Below are 22,407 nucleotides of genomic sequence, written 5' to 3'. Positions count from 1 at the left end.
TCCTAAAGTGGAGAACCAGTTTTGTAAAGAACCTGAAAGAATACATGCGGTGCCCTGGGACTCCGGTCCTTGCCCACTTCTTTACAGAGACGACACCAGGCAGTTCTCCGTAAACCTCCTGACCCTGGTCCCATCACATACTCAGCTTTAATTTCAAGATCTGCTTTGTTGTGTCTGATGAGAGCACATGTACTTATCGATGATCTATTGGCATTTCTACCTGAATGTGAAATCTGTTATGGTACCTTATGCTGATCTAAAAATCAAGTTGGCGTCAATATAATTCAACCTGAACAACCTGTAAATAAAACATAGTCCAGGTGGAATAAGTCAGCGAGTAGGAACTTAATTATGTCACACATGAATAGTAGTTTATTTCCAATGCACAGATATCATGTAAATTAATCAAAATGTGGTTTGCTTAATAAATATTTAACTGTGGACCAAGTTTGATTTAATATATTTATGAAAAAATACTCTTAATAGCTCTGGGTTGTATTTATAGTTTACACATAAAGGTGAGCCCATTTAAGAAAACAGGATATTCTGAATAAATCGATGTACATCAGAATCAATGTAACACATTTTGCAAAACATGAGTCCCAACCAGCAGAGATACATATTTAGCAGATAACCGCAGGTGGCTCTGATATGTAAGCCTGGATGAGAAAGCCAGGAAAAGACCACAGGCTGCAGAGACAGACGTGGGTTCATGAGGTGGCTCAGTAGCTAAGGAGCCTTGAGGTGAAGCTATTGATCCTCAGAGGGCCTCGGTAATCTCATCGTGAAAGAGGATAACAATACTTATCCAGTTGACATGAAAATACTTATTTCATAATTACTGGGAAAACTTGACACATTCTATTGTTTTTTATCTGTCACACAAAGTATATACATATATTCATTTTTTTTCCTCCACGTCTGTGTTTTGCAGTTTTTTTTTCTTGTAGCTGATTTCTAATCTCATAGCATTGAGACTGGGAAAGATACTTGATTACGATTTCAATTTTCTTCTATTTACCAAGGCTTGATTTGTGATCCAAGATGTGATCTATTCGTGGAGAATGTTCTGTGTGCACTTGAGAACAAAGTGTATTCTTCTGCTTTCAGATGGAATGTCCTACAAATGTCAATTAAGCCTATCTAAGCTACTTTGTCATTTAAGGCCTGTTTTCTTACTAATTTTCTGTCTGGATGGACAATCTGCCCATTTAGGTAAGTGGGGTGTTCAAGTCCCCCCAGTATTACTGTGTTACTGTCCATTTCTCCTTTTATGTCTGTTAATATTTGCTCTGTATTTTGAAGTTTGCCTTTACCAGTGAGCTTTCCCATTGGTAATTTTGTTTCTAGTGTATTGGGCTTTTCCACTTCTTTGGCTTTTGCTGTAAAGCTGGTTTGAGGGTACTCAATTCTTAGCTTTGCTTGTGTATAAGGCTTTCTATTTCTCTGTCAAATCTGAACAAGAGCCTTCCTTGCTAGGTATTCTTGGCTGTAGGTTTCTCCCTTGCATCACTTTAAATTTATCATGCCTCCTGGCTTGCAGAGTTTCTGCTGAAAACTCAGCTGACGGGGGATTCCCATGTGTGTTATTTGTTGCTCTACCCCTTGTTGCTTTTAATACTTTCTTTTTTCTTTTTTTGGTCAATCTGACTACTGTGTCTCAGCGTGTTCCTCCTTGGGCTTATCCTGTATGGGACTCTGAGCCGAGTGACTATTTCCTTTCGCTAGTACCACTTCAAATGTTTTCTCAGGCCCTTTTTCTCCCTCTTTTCCTTCTGTGATCCCCCTATAATGCAAATATTGGTGCATTTAATGTTATCCTAGGGGTCTCTTCCATTCTTTCTCTCATTTATTCTGCTATTGATTCCTTCTAGTGTATTTTTCACTTCAGTTATGGTTCATCTGTTTGCTCTAATTTAGATCTTCTGGCTCTTCTTTAAATTTTTGTGTGTCTTTATTCTTTCTCAAGGTTCTTAGATCCTCTTTTACAGTGATTACTCTGCACTCTTTCACAGATAGGTTGGCTGTCTCCACTTAGCTGTTCTGTGGGGGTTTTATCTTGTTCCTTTGTCTGGGACATATTCCTTTGCTGTCTCATTGTTTACATTTCTGTTTGTATGTTGTGTAGTCGCTTAGTTATGCTTCTCCATCTTAGAGAAGGGGCCCTCTGTAAGGGGATGTCCTTTGGGTCCCAGCAGAGGGTCAGGGACCAGTCGGTTCCAGTGTAGATTCTGATCTGTGCTATAAACTCAATTCTACAAAACTATACTTCCTCACTTCTGGTGTCTGCTCCTGGTGGGCAAGGCTGGTCTTAGGGCTCTATGCAGGTTTTCTGGGGGGAACAGGCCAGCGCCTCCTCACTGCTGTGTGCAGCAGGGTCTTGGCCCTGTGGTGGGCCAGCTTCTGCCAAGGGATGTGTCCAGAGGCGGCTGTGAGTCACGAAGTCTGGGCCTGTCTGCCTGTGGACAGGGCCACTTCCCACTCCGCTGGTTGTCTGGCCTGAGGCGTCCAGCATTGGAGCTTGCAGGCTGTTGGGTGGGGTCCCAGTGCCAAGGACTGAAAATATCTGACTCCACCCAGAGTTCGCATAGGTCCCCACTGGATCGGCCACCAGCTTTTATGATGCCAGCAAGCCACAGCCACACCCACCTCCCAAGGAGACCACCCCCAAGACCGGAAGTAGGTCTGGCCCAGGTTCGTGTGGTGTCTCAGCTTTCACCCTGAACACCTGTGTGTGTCCTCCAAGGGTGGAGTCTGTTTCCCCCATCCTTGGGGGGCTCCTGAATTTAAGCCCCACTGGCCTGCCAAGCCCAATGCTCTGGAAGCTCCTCCTCCCAAAGACTGACCCCTGGGCTGGGGAGCCTGGCATGGGGCTCAGCTTCCACTCCTGTGGGAGAAGTTCTGTGATTTAGTTATTCTCCAGTCTGTGGGTTGTCCAGCTGAGTGGCATGGGATCTGATTACACCATGAGTGCACCTGTCCTCTCGCGTCTTGATTTCATCTTCACGTCTCCTGATGTAGACTTTTTTTTGGTGTGCTCGTGAGAGGAGAGTGAGCTCAAGTCCTACTCCACCACCTTGGCTGAAAGTCTCTGTTCATGGTTCTGGAGGCTGTGAGCCTGGCATCACAGTGCCACTGAGGTTGGTTTCTGGTGAACGCTCTCCTGTAGATGGCCATCTTCTCTCGAGGACTCACATGGCCTTTTTTCGGAAATCTTATTATTCCTTACAACAACAGACAGTGTCCACGTTCTCCTAAGAAGTGAGAGAAGTTCTCACAGTGCAGGTGAGGAGGTTGCAATGTGTGCAGGTGGTTCTGGAGGTTTTTCCCCTTTTCGGTTTCAAAAACCCTAATGTAACTATCCCTGCTATGCCTAAGATTTTTCATTATAATCTGCTCAAGTTTACAAAGTTAAGTGCCAGAACAGACTCAAATTTCTGCTGTACCATCAAGGTTCAAGCTTTTTTTTACGGGAAAGAAAAACAATCTGACTGTAATGCAAACATTTGTAGAATAACTATAGTGAGTTGCCACTGCAGTTTTTTTTTCAGAATTACACTAAAATCCCATAAAAAGGCCTTTTACTCTTGGAAAAGACTGGGTAAATATTTAATTTTTAGTTTTCTTACTTGCCCACCCAACTTTTTACATGAGTATAATAATGAGAAAAAAGGTTTAAGAGAGAAATACAATCTTTGGTAATACTGAAATTATGCTTTGCATACCTTTTCCCTGACAACACAAGTTAGTCTTCATACATATAAGATCCTCCCTCTTCCTTTATTAAGAGAGGAAGCAAAGACATGACCAAAACCTAAGTACACTTTAAACAGGATTACTATTCCTTAAATAACTGAAAACACCTAGTCTTAATCATTTTTATTTGCCTTACTTGACAAATACAAGAGAACGTCTATGAAACCACTGGCAATATAATATAAAGAATTTATTTTGACTTGACCCACTTATATTTCTCAGAATGGGAATATACACATTATTCATCAATAAATGCTTAATGCTTTAAATTTACAATTACCTTACTTGCAGAAATTTGGAAATCATTCCAATTAAATCAAAGTACAAAAGATTTTTGTTCTTATATTTAAAGTAAAATTTCTATAGCAGCCAAAACTTTTAACCAAAAATTCAGAAGTACAGTCTCTTAAGTTTAACAAAATGGCCACATTCTAATTTAATTATCTTCATTATTAACACAAGAAAAAAATATGGTGGCTCCTCAAACAAGGCAAACTAGTAACTGGTAGTTTTCCTTTCTGGGCACTCAAAACTGTCTTTATTTCATCTGTTCAAACAGTTGCTCCAACTTTAAAGAAAGTTTAAATGGACTTTTGACATTTAATATTGGTGATGCTTGCTAAGACTTAAGAACTCCAACAATGAGAATCAGAAAATGACCACAATTAAAATTATCCTAAAGGACTTAGTACTACACAGAGCAATCTGGTATTCAATAGTGTTTTTGAGTTACATATTTTTTCACAAACATAGCACCTCATGAAATACCTGGTAAACCACTCTGCAGTCACAGTAAGGGTTGGGAGATTAAGCTCCAGAGAGAATCATGGAACCCGTTTAACATAACATTGCAAGACGAAGCTCAGGCAAAATCAGCATAAGGAGTGCAGTCTGTTGATTCCCACACTCTGAGGGGATGGTCATCTATACCGGGCACCATCTTATTGAGACACGGTATTAATACTATGCTTCCAAAATCCAGAGTAGATAAATGTGGAAATGGACTTCTTTACAAATGATCTATTAAATGTGCCTGTAAAACTAAAAAAATTTTCCAAAAGATCTGATGAGATATGGTTATTTTATCTCCTTAACCCAGGTAATTCTGTCAAAAAGATACTAAATGAAGTCCAAATTTGTAAAGTTTTGGTGTAAAAGCTAGTTGAAATTCAGTAGAGTTTAACACTCTCATGAATAACGAAACTACTCACTCTGTTGAGTGTCACAAGCTGTACTCCTGACCTGAAGAATCACTTTTTTTGTGCCGAGGAGAGGGAGCAGTCTTTGTAGGAGACGGGGATGCAGTACCGGGTGAGTCAGTCCCCCCATCAGACGTACTTGGTGAAGACGCCAGGTGAGGGACTTTCTTTCTTCCGAGGAATCCTCCTCCTTCAAACCCTCCTTTCTTCCGTGACTCCACTTTATTTTCATTTTCATCTTCTGATGACCTTTTCTTGGATTCCAGAAAACCTTCAGCTAGTCTATGAACTTCCACTACACTATCTGATTCTCTCAAGCTTTTAACTTCTGTTCCAGGAGACTTCCTCTCAGACACATTACATTCCCCTGCTGCCCTCTTAACTTCAGCTTGTATTGGACCCAAGTTACCATTTTCAGGGACAGCTCTTTCTATGTTTCTGTTCAAGTTCACAGTCTGGAAGTCCCTATAACTGTGAAAGCTCTCAGTCCTCCTTGCTCTTGCTAACAAAGGACTTTCTCTGTAAGGCCTAATGGAACCATAAGTAGCTGCTTCGTGGATGGTTTCATGGTGCTGGAGCTGAAGGCTGAAATACAAAAGTCACATGTCTTCTTGGGAATTTTCAGGGGCACATCTAATTAATTAAACTACCAGTTAAAATGTAAATATATATAAAGAATATTACAATATTTATATGTAAAAATGTATCTTAGCATGCTATATAAAAATATCTTAAGCACTCTATATACTGTGTGTATAAAATTAACGATGCAAACAATGCCATACATATATTCTCAATGAAGCTAGATTCCTGAATAGCTGAAAAAAGCTAGGGAAAAAAAACCTTTAAAATCAATGTGGAACTAATATAGTTTCAGAATTTGGCCTTTAGTTCACATTTTGGAATTTTTCAAAAATATGGTTAACTAAGAACATACATGTCATTGTATTAAAAGTACTTAATGTCTAAGATTAGAGGCGTAATCATTTTGGTTAATATGTCCCGAGACAATAGGAAAAAAAGCTCCACATAGCATCTAAGGGGACATGTGATTTTTCTAATTTCCTTTGAATGAATTCTTGATCACTGTAACAGACATCTAAATTGGCAGCAATTCACAAATAAGTTAAAGGGTGAAAAATGTTTTTCTATGAAAGGAAACATGCATGTAGATGAGAAATTTAGTAAAAAATTTTTTAAAAAATTGAATAGTGACAAAGTATGAATTTAAAATGTACTTTGAAAAATTTGGCTTTAAAAGATTATGAGATTACAATATTTCAGCCAATTTTCCAAAAAGCAATCAATCTAGTGCATGAACCTACCTAGAATTTGATTCGCGAAGACGGCTATGCTGAACCACAGAAGTTGCTGGACTGATATTAGGAGTGGCGCAGCGAGACGTGCTCAGGTCACACTGATCCAGTAATTTGAGTAGTTCTTCTTCAGTTGGACCACCTACATCTTAGGAATACATACATCACTGTAATCATTTGCATCAAAAGCCTACCCTGTGACGAACACTGTTCCTTAAGGAACCTACCCTTATCCTCACTTTTGTTGACCATATCCATGGCAGTGGTCAGATCCCACATCTGAATGCTGCCGTTTGTGTGGCCTGTGAACAGGTACCGCCTTGGCCTCGAGCCCATCCTGCTGGAACCCTCACATTCTCTTACTGTAAATGAGGATATTGTAGTGCAGTCAACAGCTTGGATTTCGCAGATTCTGCAAAACATATTGTGCAGTTGTTAACTATGGAGAACAAATCACATTTTATAATTCAGACTTTTGAAATTAATTGCCTCTTTGCCAAGTTATAATCAAATATTCCACATATATAAAACAGATTTAAAGGAATCAAAGAAAGTCAGTAAAATTTAAGCCTTGTTTCTTTGAACCTAGAGAAAAGGCTCTTATAAAACAATGTATTAAGTAACTGAAATAAGACAAATAAATCAATCTTAAAAGAAAATTTAAAAGAGCCTGGATGGGAATTAAGCAATTATTCAAAAAGAAGTTACTAAACTAAAAAGGCATAAAGAAACAAAGCAAGCAGGCATGATACTAGAAAAAAAATCTTGAAATCATTTAACATTTCTGTGAAAATTTTAAAAATCTAAAACCAGAAATGTGCAGCTATATGGAGATGTCTAAACAGTACCCTCCAATAGACTAATATTGTTAGTTAGTAAATTACTTTGAAGTTATTCATTGATTTTTTTCATTAAAGATAAACAGTAATCCACATTTGACAAATAAGAAGACCAAAAAATAATGTCAGTAAGTGATGTGCCCAAGTCATAGAAAGGTTAACAAAATTGTACTTGATTGAAACATTTATCCCAGCCCACTTTAAAAAAGCAAAAAAAAGATTAAGAACAATTAACGCCAGGCAAATGCAAGGTCAAAAAATGAAGAGGAAACACAATTCTTATTAATGAGAGAGACACAGGCACAGAATATGAAACTTAGTTGAGCTTCCCAGCAACCAGGGAACCGGAGGGTGAGGGGGAGAGTTGATTCCTGCAGTGTCCACATAGTGATAGAAGCTATCCCAGTCTCATCCCCAACCTCAAGGGAAAAGCCTGTAACATTTTACAAGTGAGTGTGAAGTTTGTATAATTACTTTTGCAGATATTATTCATCAGGTTAAAGAATGTGCCTTTATTAAGTGCTAGGATTCTTTTTTTTTTAATCAAATTGTTGCTAAACTGTCAAATGTTTTTTCTGTGTTTATCAAGATGATCATTTTTCAATTTTTGTTAATGTGGTGAATTATTTTTCAATATTACATATGAACTGACAAAATATTTTTAAAAATCTTGACTCCTGTTTAGAACAACTACAGTCGGCTCTCCATGATATGGAACCCACACAGACAGAGGGCTGAGTGGACCGTATCATTTTATATGTGGGACCTGAGTATGGTGGGATTTTGGTATCTGCCTGCAGGGACACAGAGGGCCCACTGTCAATAAGCATGCAGTCAGTGAAATCAGCGCACACCTCCACACCATGCACAAAAATAAACTCAAATGGCTTAAAGACTTAATGTAAAATACACGATACCCTAAAACTAGACGAGAACACAGGCCGAACATTCTGACAAATTGTACAAACAACTAATAAAATGTTTTTTGATGTCAGTTGCCTAAGACAACAGAAATAAAAGCAAACAAACTGGATCTAATTAAACTTACAAGCCTTTGTACAGCAAAAGAAACCATAAACAAAACGGAACAAAACCTACAGACTGAGAGAATATATTTGCAAGTGATTTGACCCACAGGGTTTAATTTCCAGAATATACAAACAGCTCATAAAACTCAAAAAAACCAAAGCAGTCAAAAAGCAGGAATACATAAATAGACATTTCTCCAAAGACAGACAGATGGCCAACAGGCGCATGGAAAGATGCTCATTATTGCTGCTTATTAGAGGAATGCAAATCAAAACTACAATTAGGTACCAGCTCACACAGGTTAGAATTGCCATCATTAAAAATATCTACAAATAACAAAATGCTGGAGAGGGTGTGGAGAAACAAGAACCTTCATGCACTGTTGGCAGGAATGCAAACTGGTAAAGCCAGTATGAAGAACAGTATGGAGGTTCCTTAAACTACAACAAGAGTTGCCATAGGATCCAGCAATCCCACTCCTGGGCATATATATCCAGATGAAACTATAATTCAAAAAGATACATGCACCCCCTACGTCCACAGCCACACTGTTTACAATACTCAAGACGTGGAAATAACCTAAATATCCAGTGATGAATGGATAAAGAAAATATTGTAGTTATACACAATGAACTATTACTCAGCCTTAAAAAAGAATGAAATAATGTCTTTTGCAGCAACAGGGATAGACCTAGAGATTATCATACTAAGAGAAGTCAGAGAAAAACAAATACCACATGATATCACTTTTATGTAGAAATCTAAAATATGACACAAATGAACTTCTTTGTGAAATAGAAACACACTTGCAGACAGAGTACAGACCTGTGGTTGCCAAGGGAGAGGATGGATGGATTGTTAGTTTGAGCTTAGTAGATGCAAACTGTGTTTATCAGTCGCTCAGTGGTGTCTGACTCTTTGCGACCCCATGGACTGTAGTCCACCAGGCTCCTCTGTTCATGAGATTTGCTAGGCAAGAATACTGGAGGGGGTTGCCATTAACTATAGGGAACTATATACAAAATCCTGTGACAAATCATAGTGGTAAAGAATATGAAAAAGTTGTGTGTGTATGTATAAAAAACAATCACTTTGCTGTAGAACAGAAATAATTACAACAGTGTAAATCAATCATATTTCAAAAAAATAAAATTTTTAAAAAGTACAGAAAGCCTAAATGTGTGAAAATAAACATATGATTTGGCTCTTTTAATTTTTCCTATAGGATAGAGTCCTTAGAATTACTTCCTCCTTTAAAAGATTTTACAAAGATTTTCCCTGCTCACTTTTACCACTGTCAACTTACTTCCCCTTTTGTAAGACAAACGTTGACTTCTGAAAACAGAATCTTTTCAGTAAAGTGTTACCTTTTCCCAGTAGATGACAGTCTTACAAACAGTTTATTAGTGATGGGAACAACTTTCTGGATAAACACCTGTTGATCATCTCGCTCTCCAAAAGGTCCTTGATCAGAAAATAGAAAACGATGATATAAGTGTAAGTTGATGTTTTTTGCAATTTTTTAGATTTCTAATGCCTGGAACAAAAGTACTCAATAAATATGTCAATGCTACACCTTTCAGTTACACAATGTTATGTGTCAATTATATCTCAATAAAGTTGGGGGAAAAAATTTTGTTGTCAAAACTGTAAACTTTCAGTGCCTCTCATCACAGTGGGAAATGGGTTCTCAGGGCAACTATTAAAACTGACAATACTTAGCAGTTCTCGCCCTAAAAATACTAAGACGGTGGTGGTACAATTCTCATAAGCAGCTTACACTTTTTAAAGAGAACTATTTTGAAATCTTTACTGTGGGTACATATTCATTTAATAGTTTCATGCCTAAACAATTCTAATGTACTCCTTATATTCCACCAATGCTATAAGTTCTGCCTATACAAGGTGATCTAGAAGGCACATTAATTAACAAACAGGTCCTATACAACTATTAAAAGTATGGTGGGTATAATACACATACATTACAGATTGTTTCAAATGGATCTCTGAGGAAAAGAATCTACTTCTGTGAAGATTCTGTGTGTGTATATATGATGTGTTATGGTGTATGGAGAAACTGATTTAACTTTATATACCTTTTGCTAAAATCAGAACCTTTCAGTAGAGACAGGCTATACTATTTCCTGATGGATGCCATCAAAATCACTCTCAGAATCTAAGAACATCAGCCCCCTTTTCAGGTTAATTATTAGCAACAATGGAAAAAAAGCATTTCAAGTTTCAAATGTGTATAGCCATCATGGCTTCTAATTATAAACAAAAGTGGTATTTGGAGATGGTAACACTTAGGAAATGCTAGTAAAGATGAAAAATCTGCTCTCAACTTTTTAACAATTAAAAATAATTTCATAATACAGATCTTCCTGAGCTTATGATGGGCTTATGACTTACAATATTGAAAATACCATTTAGTACTAAATGCATTTTTTACTTACACAGCTTAGCCTAGCCTACATTAAATGTGCTCACAGCACTTACATTAGCCTACAGCTGGGCAAAGTCTTCTAACACAAAGCCTATTTTATGATAAAGTGCTAAATACCTCATATAATTTACTGAATACTGGAAGCAAGAAAGAGAACAGCTGTGTGCATACAGACTGATTCTAAGCCTATCACTTGTTTATCCTCGTGGTCATGGGGCTGCCTGGGAACTTACCAGACCTGCTGCTGCTGCCCAGCATCACGAGGGAATATGGTACCACACATCCCTAGCCTGGGAAAAGATCAAACTTCGAAGTACCGGTTCTACTGAATGACTATCACACTTTTGTACCATCATAAAGTCAAAAAATATCATCTGTATCATTTTTTTACTTTAGAGAACTTAATCAGAAAAACACACTAAGCTTCTGTTTTAAATAAGTTTAAAAGTGAACATGAAGAATTTATATTTAGAACTCTTTTTTTAGGTTCCTACTACCAGTAATACACTTCTTCAGCACTGCCTTCATTGTACTTGAGAATGCCCACCTATGTCATTCCCAGAGGAGTAGCTTCCGTGGCTTTCTGTCTCCTCCAGAGACAGGATCTTGAACGATGCTAAAGGAGTAGAACCTGGCTGAGTAGAGATCATTCCTCTGAATCGTGTCACTGTCCACGTTCGGACATGATTATTGTCTGCACAAACTAGGAGAGAAAGAGACACACAAAAGAGTTTTAAAACACAGATTGTAAGACCATCAACAAAATCACTTTTACAAACACATTTTAACTTTTTTCACTATGATCTACAATAAGTAGATCATAGCACATTTTGAGTGACAAAACAACTTACTTATCTTAAAATCATACTTAATTAGTACCTAACCAACAAAAATGAGATAACTGAATATGGTTTACCTTGCTGCAAATATAAGGTATATATGTTAATCTACAGATCCTTATAAAAGTAGCCTATAGGGTATAGATTTAGAAAAGGTTAAAAAAAATGTAAGAGAGATGTGGAATATTTTCGGCTCTGTTGCTAAACTACACTGTAGACAAGTTGCCTACTTTATTTTTTCCAACCATATAAACGGTTTCTGCTTATGTTACTCAGATATTAAACAATCAAGACCAGGAGTTACTGAAAATTTACTGACACAAATGACATTTGTCCAAAAACTTGTTGCTCATTCAGTTACATCACGGAAAATTAAGATTTTAATACTAAAATTGAGAATTATTTTTATATAAGTCTGTATATAAGAAACATATTCCAATTAGCTGAATTTATTTTTCTGTAGTAATCATATTAAGCAGTTATATACTGAGATATCTCCGAATAAGTAATCTGTTTCTGTTGGTTTTGTCTGAATAGATACCCTATTAAAATATATAAACAATTATATCATTAATGCAAGAACTGTACTTTTGTTGCATGCTTTAATAAAAAAAATTTACTAACTTGTCTTTTATTATGAACTCATCAGTATATACTATGAAATTATCCAAAATTTCTTTTATACACACATTTCCTCCGGGATAAGTGGCACAGTTGCACATTTTAAACAGAAATTTAGAAATCTAATTTTAGCAAACAGCAGTAAGAATAAAAAACGTACACATTACTTATACAGCAAAATTCTCAATTCTCGGAATGCTAGTTTTCTGGTGAAAAAGAAGACATTTAGTTCTAGGCTATTTAATCGGCTTCATGGGAAATAGTTTCCTGATTTCATTATTAAACTTAAGAGGATTCAGAAAAATAACTGAAATACTTAGCTGACTAAAAAATGCAGTTGTGAAATTTGTTAGTATGAATCATCATCTAACATTTATTTACAACATTGAAACTGACACTAAGGGAAACAGAACGTCATTACATATCTGTTCACATCCACCAGGTGGCAGAGTAACAGCTGGTTTGTTAAAATACAAACTTAACCAAGTAATTCTTAGACAACACATCCAACACTAACATTACCATCAAAACAGCATTAACTGCTCTTTAGTGTGTTGCTGTCATTTAAATACCAAAACGGTCTAGCAAAGAAAAAGTCGAATATTTTTCTCACAGGATCATATTGCGTCGTCTCATTCATTTATTTACAAGAACTGAGCTAAGTGCTGAGGACAGGGTGGAGAACAAAAGTTTCTGCTGCTATTGAAAGCTGACTGGACAGAGGTCTGGCTGGTTTAGACGGAGTGGCCAAGGAGGCCTCAAGCGGAGGAGCTTGCAATGGGACTTGAACGTCAAGGAGAGGCAGCCAAACAAGTATCTAGGAAAACACATTTCAAACGAACAGAACAAGGTCAAAGGTTCTAAGGCATTTTTAAGAAACAGAAGAGCCAATGAGCTAGGGTATCACGCGCAGTAAGAAAAGTGACAAGGGAGGCTGAGAGAAGAGACCCGAAAGCTAAGCAGGATCCAGAACAGGAAGCGCCATGTTAATTTATTTATTCTACATACAATAGGAGGCCATCAGCAAGTCAGATCTGGTTTTCTAAAGATCTAGCATTTCTAAAGATATTTCTGCTTGCGGTGTGGAACATGACAGAGAGAGCCAAGACAGAACCTGGAAAACTGAGAGGTCCAGCACCCCAGGGCAGAAACGCTAACTCGCTACCAGGCTGGCAGCCATGGACACACAGTGAAGCACTCAGATGTGATGTATGCTGAATCAAAGAAATGGGGCTTACCGATGGGTTCCATGTAGTGAGGCAGGGAGGTGACAGACAGGGAGGAATCAGACCTGATTCCTAGATTTTCAGCTTGGGTATAAATGCCTAGTGATACTGTGTAATAAGATGGCTTTTGAGAGAGAAATCAAAAGTACCATTTTATTCACCGGGTTAATTTAGAGATGGCTCTTAAACCTACAACCAAATCCTAAGGACAAGCACTGTATATACAAGTCTGGAACTCTGTGGATGGTCACAGGTGGAAGGAAAGTCTGGAAGTCACCGGCATATAGATGATAACATTCAAATCACCAGGGAAAGAAAGAACAAAGAAGAATGGAGAATCTAGAAAAAGATCTAAGGCAAACCAACACTTAGTAATTGGGCAAAAGAGGAAGAACCACCCATACAGAGTGAGAGAGATTTCTCAGTGAGGCAGATGTTAGATGAGTACCGCTTTAGATGAAAGATTAAAAAAAGAGATTGTTTCGGGAAGGCATCATTACATCCAAAACAGTGAGACATTCAATAAAAGCACAGTCATCCATCCATCTGCCCTTCTACCCATTCATCCATATATGGACAAGGTATTTCAGCTCCATTTGATGTTTAATTACTGAAAAGATGCATCACCTTTTTATATTAGGTAGTCTTCATATAAACAAAGTTGATATATGAAAATGATGCTTATAAAAATTTAAATTAGGCAGGAACTGATCTACAAAAGATTTAATGCAGTATTGTTTTATAAATGCAAATACTCATGATATACATGACAATTCAATTTTTTAAGGTCTTTCAGAAATTATCTATCATATACAATAATTTCACAGTGGAATTTTACTTTTTGATCATTTTACGTTGTATCATCCTAATTTTGCTTTAAAATCTGTAACTAATTTTTTAAATATCAAATTGGTATCTCTAAAATTTTAAAAAATCTATGACTATACAGAATTGAAATTCCCTCAATCATGTCCAACTCTTTGTGACTCCATGGACTATACAGTCCACGGAACTCTCCAGGCCAGAATACTGGAATGGGGAGGCTTTCCCTTCTCCAGGTGATCTCCCCAACCCAGGGACTGAACCCAAGTCTCCCGCACTGCAGGCAGACTCTTTACCAACGAAGCCACCAGGGAAGCCCTCTATGACTATGAAAAACAGTAAACCCACAAATGTTATCTTCTTCACACCTCTTTATACATTTTCTAATTTTTAACATTAGTAGTTGATGTTAGACTACCAACATTCCACTAACTTTAGCATTAAACCTTAAGACAATACAACCAAATTTATATTAAATTCATACTTAATTCCTCTAATAAAAAATTCTCAACAAGATTGAGAAACTTTCTGAAGCAAAACATGCCGTAAGAACAAACTATTAAAATAGAGAGTAAATAAAAGATGCAATGCCTCCTAAATTTATGTATACTACAGCCAGACATGATCAAAGAAAATCATATTTTCATAGTATTTCTTATTAAACTTTACTATCATTTTTTTTGGTATGCCTATACATAAAACACTGCTTTTGTATTCTTTTAATCTGTAGGAGTCTAGAAAATTATACCCAAGGCAAGGTTTCATGGAGGCAGCCCACCTTACCAGTACCAATAAAATCACTTCACCTGACACCAGATGCTTCTCTGACAGCATGATCTTTGTGACGGGGCTTCGGTGAACAGTGAAGGTCTGGAAAAGCTGCGGGCCGGACCCGACCGTCTCTGGGTGCTGCACGATGACGCGCACCGCACCAGAACTCGTACCATAGGCAATCTCGATCCAGTTACCACTGACACCTGCACAGAATCAAAAGTGGAGCAGTGAAATAATAGGAGACGATCAACAGAAAGCTGCCCTTGCAAGTGTTCCCTGTGACAGAAGAGGCAGAGCTGGGTTCAGCACTTGTATCGGCCCAAATCCAGCTCAGCACAGAAATCTTAAGACTTCTCTGACCGTCTTAAGTGCCTTACTTCCTTTATAAATCGATTCCTAACACTCACTCCACTGTACTATTAGATTCTATCACAGCAACTGTGAGCCCTGTTCTCTACCACTACTCTTTATTGATGAGACTGAATCATAATCACTTTTAATCTAAAACACCTTACAGAGTACCTTGCCTGAGACATAGCAGGTACTCATTAACTGCTTAAAGAATAAATCTGATATGCTAAGAACACCACTGATACAACACAGCATTCCAAAAGTAATGCTCCATGACTTCCAGCTTAGAATGACCATCTGTTTTACTTCTGCTACAATATTAAATCTTCTCTTTGTGTAATCAAGTACTGTAATTACTTGTACATATACAAGTAATATGCTCTTCAACAGTTTCAAAGCTGTTAACTAGGGAACAAATATACCCATTACACTGCTGACATCTCACTTACCTATGCTGTCTCTTTTAATCATGTACAAGTTATCTCATCATGTTAGGTTCATCTATGGATTTCTTTCTCAAACAGGTGACCAGATTCCATCACATATTTAAAGACAGAATGGAGTTCAGAATCGATAGCCTTTCAAAGCTTCACAGAGAACCTCTTAACTTTAATAGCTGTTATTTCTGATCAACCCCAAAATATTTGAATCAAGGGAGAAAGGGCAGCCTATGGAAAACACTTCTCAAAATTTAAGGCAACTACACCCTCATGTCTTAAAAGATATTGCCACCACGAATTTTTTTCTCCCTTTTAAATTAAATTGCAGGGGTGGGGGGGCCAGCATACTTCATTCTAGAGCAAGGGTCAGCAAACTTTCTGTCAAAGGCTAAACAGCAAACAGTGTAAAATTTGCATGCCAAACTGTCTCTGTGACAACCACTCACCTCTGACACAGCTGCACAAAAGCAGTCAAAGACAATACATAAAACTATCAATGAAAAGAACATGGTTTGCTGACTTCTGTTCCGGAGCAATACAGTTTAAATTCTACCATAATTTCAATCAAAACTGTGTACACCAGAATATTTTTCTTTCATACAGAAGATAATGATTTCTTACAATCAATTCAATAATATGATTCTACACAAGTAATACATTCAACTATTAATATTACTGGCCACATGTAAGTATTTCCTAGAATTCCTTTCATTACAGATTAATTTTCAGTTCCCCATTTATGTTTATCCTTCACTCTAGAATACAAAAATTCTTAATAATTTACAGAACTAGTTTGTTAATTTCACTGCAATGGCCTCTGAAAGAGAAGTTATGGGTACTGATGTTCTCTGAAACTTAAATTTGAAGTTTCCCAGAGAAATAAGCTTATTTTCCAATAGGGATTAATAGTCTAAAAGCTTCTGTTGTTGTTGTTAAAAAGATAAAGCTCTTAATTTCAAAATGAAATCAGTGATCATAGGAAGGTAAATGTGAAGGTAAGTTTTAAAAATAATTCTAGTTATCATCATAAGAATTAACAATACAATTCAGAAGAAGAAAAGTTCTAATCTTCCACCCCAGAGTATGTTTGTTGGTTATGTTTGACCTCAATCTAAAACCAAACATCAACTTCAGACTAAAAGAGATGAAATCCTATCACTGCAGTTTACCAAAACAAAGGACCAGATTAGTATTAGAATAAACCAATGAATAAACATACATAAAACAACATCAATAGCTTATAATAATTTTGCTATGCACTAACTTGTTTTGGGTGTGAGGTAAACACTCAGAGCAGTAATAGCATCATTTGAGGAATCATGATAAAGTTCAGTTACAAGAAGATCATTATCCTTCATTCGCAAAGGGAACTTCTGCATATCTAAAAAGTAAAAATAGTATGAAAATAAATAGTAAATCTAAAACTTAAAAAATTAGTATTTTATTTTCATTTTAAAAAGTCATACTAAACAGAGCCATACTAAGTGTCTGACCACTTACCTATATAATATATTGACCCATTGTTACATCCCAGCAGAAGGAATGAGCCAGCAGTGTCATAACTAGTTATAGGAACAACGTCTTGAACCTGATGTAGTAAGAATACTGTTAGATGTCAGATGTTAATTACAATCTATATTTTCTGCTCAATTTCCTAAACTTTTTTATTCTTGCAATGAAGAAGATACTTAATTAGGGCTTAGAACATGGACTTTCTTTATACACGCTCACACACATATCCATGGGGAACTCTGAAGAACCACCAATAGAGTCCCCTTTAAAGCTTCTTTAAAAAAAAAAAAAAACAAACTTATTTCCAACAGCAGCACTTTCCTTTCAGAATTTAGCTGGCCTATCTCCATTTTCTGCACATGAGCATGAGGTCAGAGCACATACTAAAACTGGAAAACTAAGTTTGACCCAGGCCCCTTTCTCCCTTCTCTCTCTCAAATAAGAGATGAAATGACCTGCCCAGAATTAGAATCAGAAAACAGATCAGTAAACTTCCAGACAGTACTTGCTCCCTTGATACACTGTCATTTCTTCAAAAAGGAAGCATTCTCTATCTCCCCCCGAAGACTTCTCCTCTATTTCCTAGGAAATGGCCAACCAAGTTCTCAAATGCTTTTGTTTTTTCAAGCACCAGAAAAATCAGTTTTCAAGCAAATCAGGCTAGTTACAAATTAATGAATGCTTATGTTTGTGCTAAGAGAAAAGCAAAGGGCATGATTTTTACTATAAAACAAAATGAAAACCAGAAAGTCTTACTGAGTACTGGCAGTAAGATCAAACTCAATTGCCCTTATGTACAGCCAGAACAGGCATGCATGTGTAACTTTACACACTCAACATTCACATTATACATTTTTTATGTACTAGATATCATCCAGGTGAAGAGGTACTGGAATGGATAAGGGGTATGAAATATTACTTCTGCTCCGTAGGAGCTTAGAAACTCATGGGCAAGAAAGAAAAAAAAGACAATTACAATGTGACAGGCACTAAAATAGGATGTGCAATACAACCATGGAGGAAGAAAGGATTCCTGTTCCAACTCCAGTCCAGGGAGAAGGACAAAGATCAAGGAGAAGTTGAAAAAGGAAGTAACGCTTGAAAACAAAACAAATAAATAACTGGGAGTTAGGCAGAGAAAGGAAAAAGGCACATGTCTGAAGAACAGCAAGTACAGCACAGAATCTACCAATTTTAACTAAAAACCAAACTTAAAAACAGCTAAATCTTGGAAATAATGACTCCTATAAGCTGTTCATGTTCACAACCCTAATTTCTGTGCATACTTTCTGGTGTCATGCTTGGTTATAAGTCACACTAGCAGTATGTCTGCAGAGATTTGATGGCCACCCTCAACCCCAGGTCAGGTTTCTGTTTTAGAGCCAACAGCTTCAGAGGAAGGTAGTCACTGAGAACTCTTCCCTGATGGGTCAAGAGGTCTGAAGAAAGGAGGGGAGGCTGCTTCACTAATGTATCTTCTTCTATCAACTGTATCTTTTTAGTTCAGGTACTCCAGAAAGTGCTTCAGTTCGACCCCAGAGTCTTCACAGTCAGAGGATAGGGGTAGGTAAGCCCATGAGATTCCTCTCTCTCAACCATTTTTCAATGAAAGGATGGCAGCAGCCTGGAGCTTTCCCAGGCACATCCCAGACAGACACCTGACCTCCTATTCTCTGGGAGGGTGGGCTCCAGGATTAGAGCCTTCCAAATCCTGGAGCAGTGACAGATTTCTTCTTCTTAGGCTCTAAAATCACTGCTGATGCTGACTGCAGCCATGAAATTAGAAGACAACTGCTTCTTGACAGGAAAGCTCTGACTAACTTAAACAATGTGTTAAAAACCAAAGACATCACTTTGCTGACAAAGGTTCATATAGTCAAGGCTATGGTCTTTCTAGTAGTCATGTACAGATGTGAGAGCTGGACAATAAAGAAAGCTGAGCACCAAAGAATAGATGCTTTTGAACTGTGGTGTTAGAAAAGACTCCTGAGAGTCCTTTGGAAAGCAAAGAGATCAAACTAATCAATCTTAAAGGAAATCAACCCTGAATATCCTTTGGAAGGACTGATGCTAAAGCTGAAGCTCCAATAACTTTGGCCACCTGATGGGAAGAGCTGATTCATTGGAAAAGACCCTGATGCTGAGAAAAACTGAGGGCAGGAGGAGAAGAGGACAACAGAAGATGAGATGGTTGGATGGCATGACTGATTCAAACGACATGAACCTGGACAAACTCCAAGAGACAGTGAGGGACAGGGAAGCCTGGCGTGCTACAGTCCCTGAGGTTGCGAAACATCAGCCATGACTTGGCGACTAAACGCCACCACCACCAGCTCTTCCCCGGCACCCCGACCACATCCTGCTCTTCTCCTCATGTCCACCTCTGAGCACAAGGAGAACAGAAAAAGCAGAGGACACGTGAAGTTAGGTTACAGAGGAGGTGGTACCAAGATCTTCTCTCCCAGCGTAAGCAAGGAGGCAGTCAAGAACCTGAGAAACCACACTGATCGGTACGTGTGGTTCCGTCATGGTGGTCACAAACCTAAGGTGGAAGGGAGTTTTCTCTCCTAAGGTAGTTCAGAGATTATCATTAATGTCTATGCAAAAATTTAAATGATTTACATTTTGAAAATAATCAGTCTATCTTCCCAAGCAATACTAGGCCCGTTAAATCTTGTAACCACAATCTCTACCTGGATAATCATTTTTTTAACAAAATGTTTTAACTTTCATCCACTACTTTTTAAATACTTATTTAGATTCATCAACATATCGAGAAAATGCCTTTGCTAGTAATGTTCGCAGTATTCCACTCCTTCCTCTTCTAAGTAAAATAACCTTGTCAAAGGGCATTTCTTCAGCAGTCCTTCCACTGAGGGTTATAAGTGACAAAGTCTTTCTGTATTATATGAAAACATCTTTCATTCATGTTTGAATGACAGTTTTGCTGAATGCAAAGTTCTCGGTTGAAACTTACTTCCTCAACTAACTCGAGAATAGCCTACTGTCTTCTGGCTTCTACTGGTGCTCACGAAGAGTCTGTTTTACATCTAACTACAGTGTATCTGGGAGTTTCCCTGATGGCTCACAACAGTAAAGAATCGCCTGCAAGGCAGGAGACACAGGTTCAATCCTTGGCCTGGGAAGATCCCCTGAAGGAGGAAAGGGCAACCGACTACAGTATTCTTGCCTGGAGAATTCCATCAACAGAGGAGCCTAGAGGGTCACAGTCGAAGGGGTCACAAAAAGTCACACACAACTGAGCAATTCTCTGTCTCTCTAATACACACACACACACACACACACACACACAGTCGAAGGGGTCACAAAAAGTCAGACACAACTGAGCGATTCTCTGTCTCTCTAATACACACACACACACACACACACACACACGATATGTACCTGTCAGTACTTTATGGACACCTTTTGATATTTTTTATCTTCTATTACATCACAATGTGTATATTGATTCACAATGTGTGAATTTGATTTTATTCAGCCTTAATGTATTTCTTTAATCAACATAATCATGTTTCTCTTTAATTCTCCAAAACTGTGAGCAATTATCTCTTCTAAATTCCCCCATCTCCACTATTCCTTTCTGAAAGTGATTGGCTCATTTCTTCTTTTCATATTTTCTACTCACTTTCTGCTTCACTGTGAATGATTCTCTCAGAAGCATCCACTGTCTTTTTATTTGTCTTTCCGTTTAACACCTTAAGTTCAGCAGTCCCTAACCTTTCTGGCATCAGGGACCAGTTTTGTGGAAGACAATTTTTCCACAGACTGGGGTTGGTGGGAGGGATGGAGAGGGTTGACTCTGGGATGATTCAAGCAATTTGCACGTTACTCCTAATCCAAAGGCACCACGGATCTGACAGGTGGTACGGGTCTGCAGCCCGGACGCGGGGGACCCCTACACTGAGTAAGTTTTGTTTTGAATTTTCAATGGCTTTCAAATTTCCACAGTTTTATTTTGCTTCTTTTCTGACTGTTCCTATTCATTATAGTTTAGTCCTTCTTTCTCATTAAATAACTTTAGAAATTTATTCAATAGTAGCTAATTGTTCAATTATGGTCAGCTCTAGGGAACATTTGTATTCCTGCCTACATTTGATGACTTTCCCTCATTTGCTCTCATGTGTACTTTACCAATTTAGGAAGGTTATGGGCTCACTTTCATTAGAAAATATTTCTTTCGTGAAGTCCTGTGTGCCATATCTTGTTTGGTTTAATGTCCACCTCTAGAAATGTACATGACCCTAGACCAGTTCTATAAATTTCTCAAATTGGAGCTCCCAAAGCACAATTCATGTATCTGTACTCTCAATATGATTGTGGCCTCAATTTCTCATTGATGGTTTTCTCCTGAACTACCTTTCCCAATCCAAGATATGGAACATATATCAAGTTTTTCTATTCCAAAATTATTAAGCAAAATTTTCCCAGTCTTCTTCTCAGGGACTTAGGCAGATTATCAAAGCTTCAGCTTTTTGCACAAGGCTGGAATTACACTGTCCCCTGAAGCCATGCCTCTTTCTTGTTTCTGGTGGAATCCCAGAATCCAGAGCCTTGACTTTGATATGTGGTATGCAACTATGTATAAAGAAACAAATAGCAAATATAATTCAATATCTGATATTAATACGATATATACTATTTAATATTTTTACCCAATATTTCTGTATGTCAGTATTGGCAAGGCTAGTGTCAGCTGATTTAGCATTGTACTGTAAATCCCGATGGCTCAGCAAGTAAAGAATCTGCCTGCAAGGCAGGAGACGCAGGTTCAACCCCTGGGTCGGGAAAGTCCCCTGAAGGAGGAAAGGGCAACCCACTCCAAGGACAAAGGAGCCTGGTGGACTACAGCCCACAGAGTCACAAAGAGCCTACACGACCGAGCACACACACGCACTGAAAACCTAAGCAAGCACGTGTGACACGGCGGTGGTCAGCTCACAGTAGACATCCAGGTGTCACGTCTCCTCGCCAGAGACTCAGCTGGCTCAGCTGTGCTGCTGCACATCCCAACTCAGAAAAACAACCTACTTGGGATAGTGTTCAGGACACAGTAGACACCCAAATGCCAGTCCTCTCTCCAATGAATTCTGGCCCTAAGATTCCAATTCCCACCTTATCTGTACCTTGCAGGGCTCACAAACCTGTTACAAATACAAAAAACAAGACAGCCAATCCCACCAAACCGTACTTGCAACATCAGTGCTGCAAGTGCA

General features: G+C 38.1%; 1 protein-coding gene across 2 annotated transcripts in view; it reads right to left on the bottom strand.

Moving 5' to 3' along the window:
- Window positions 1-349: 349 nt before the first annotated feature.
- Window positions 350-22,407, bottom strand: part of KCTD3 (potassium channel tetramerization domain containing 3) — a 65,810-nt gene continuing 43,752 nt past the window's right edge. The window contains exons 11-18 of one of the 2 annotated variants that reach the window (XM_065938327.1): window positions 17,159-17,246; window positions 16,923-17,039; window positions 14,900-15,070; window positions 11,133-11,288; window positions 9,507-9,603; window positions 6,499-6,683; window positions 6,281-6,413; window positions 350-5,540 (exon numbers count right to left, since the gene is read on the bottom strand). In XM_065938327.1, the coding sequence (XP_065794399.1) occupies window positions 4,979-5,540; window positions 6,281-6,413; window positions 6,499-6,683; window positions 9,507-9,603; window positions 11,133-11,288; window positions 14,900-15,070; window positions 16,923-17,039; window positions 17,159-17,246 (1,509 nt within the window). In that variant the 3' untranslated portion in view covers window positions 350-4,978. Of the gene's footprint in view, window positions 5,541-6,280; window positions 6,420-6,498; window positions 6,684-9,506; window positions 9,604-11,132; window positions 11,289-14,899; window positions 15,071-16,922; window positions 17,040-17,158; window positions 17,247-22,407 lie in introns of both variants that reach the window. The other variant, XM_065938326.1, reaches the window with a different exon arrangement.

This window comes from Muntiacus reevesi, chromosome 5 (genome assembly GCF_963930625.1).
Source record: "Muntiacus reevesi chromosome 5, mMunRee1.1, whole genome shotgun sequence".
Lineage (NCBI taxonomy): Eukaryota > Metazoa > Chordata > Mammalia > Artiodactyla > Cervidae > Muntiacus > Muntiacus reevesi.
Note: the sequence above shows the minus strand (reverse complement) of the source record. Positions and strands in the feature narration are given on the sequence as shown.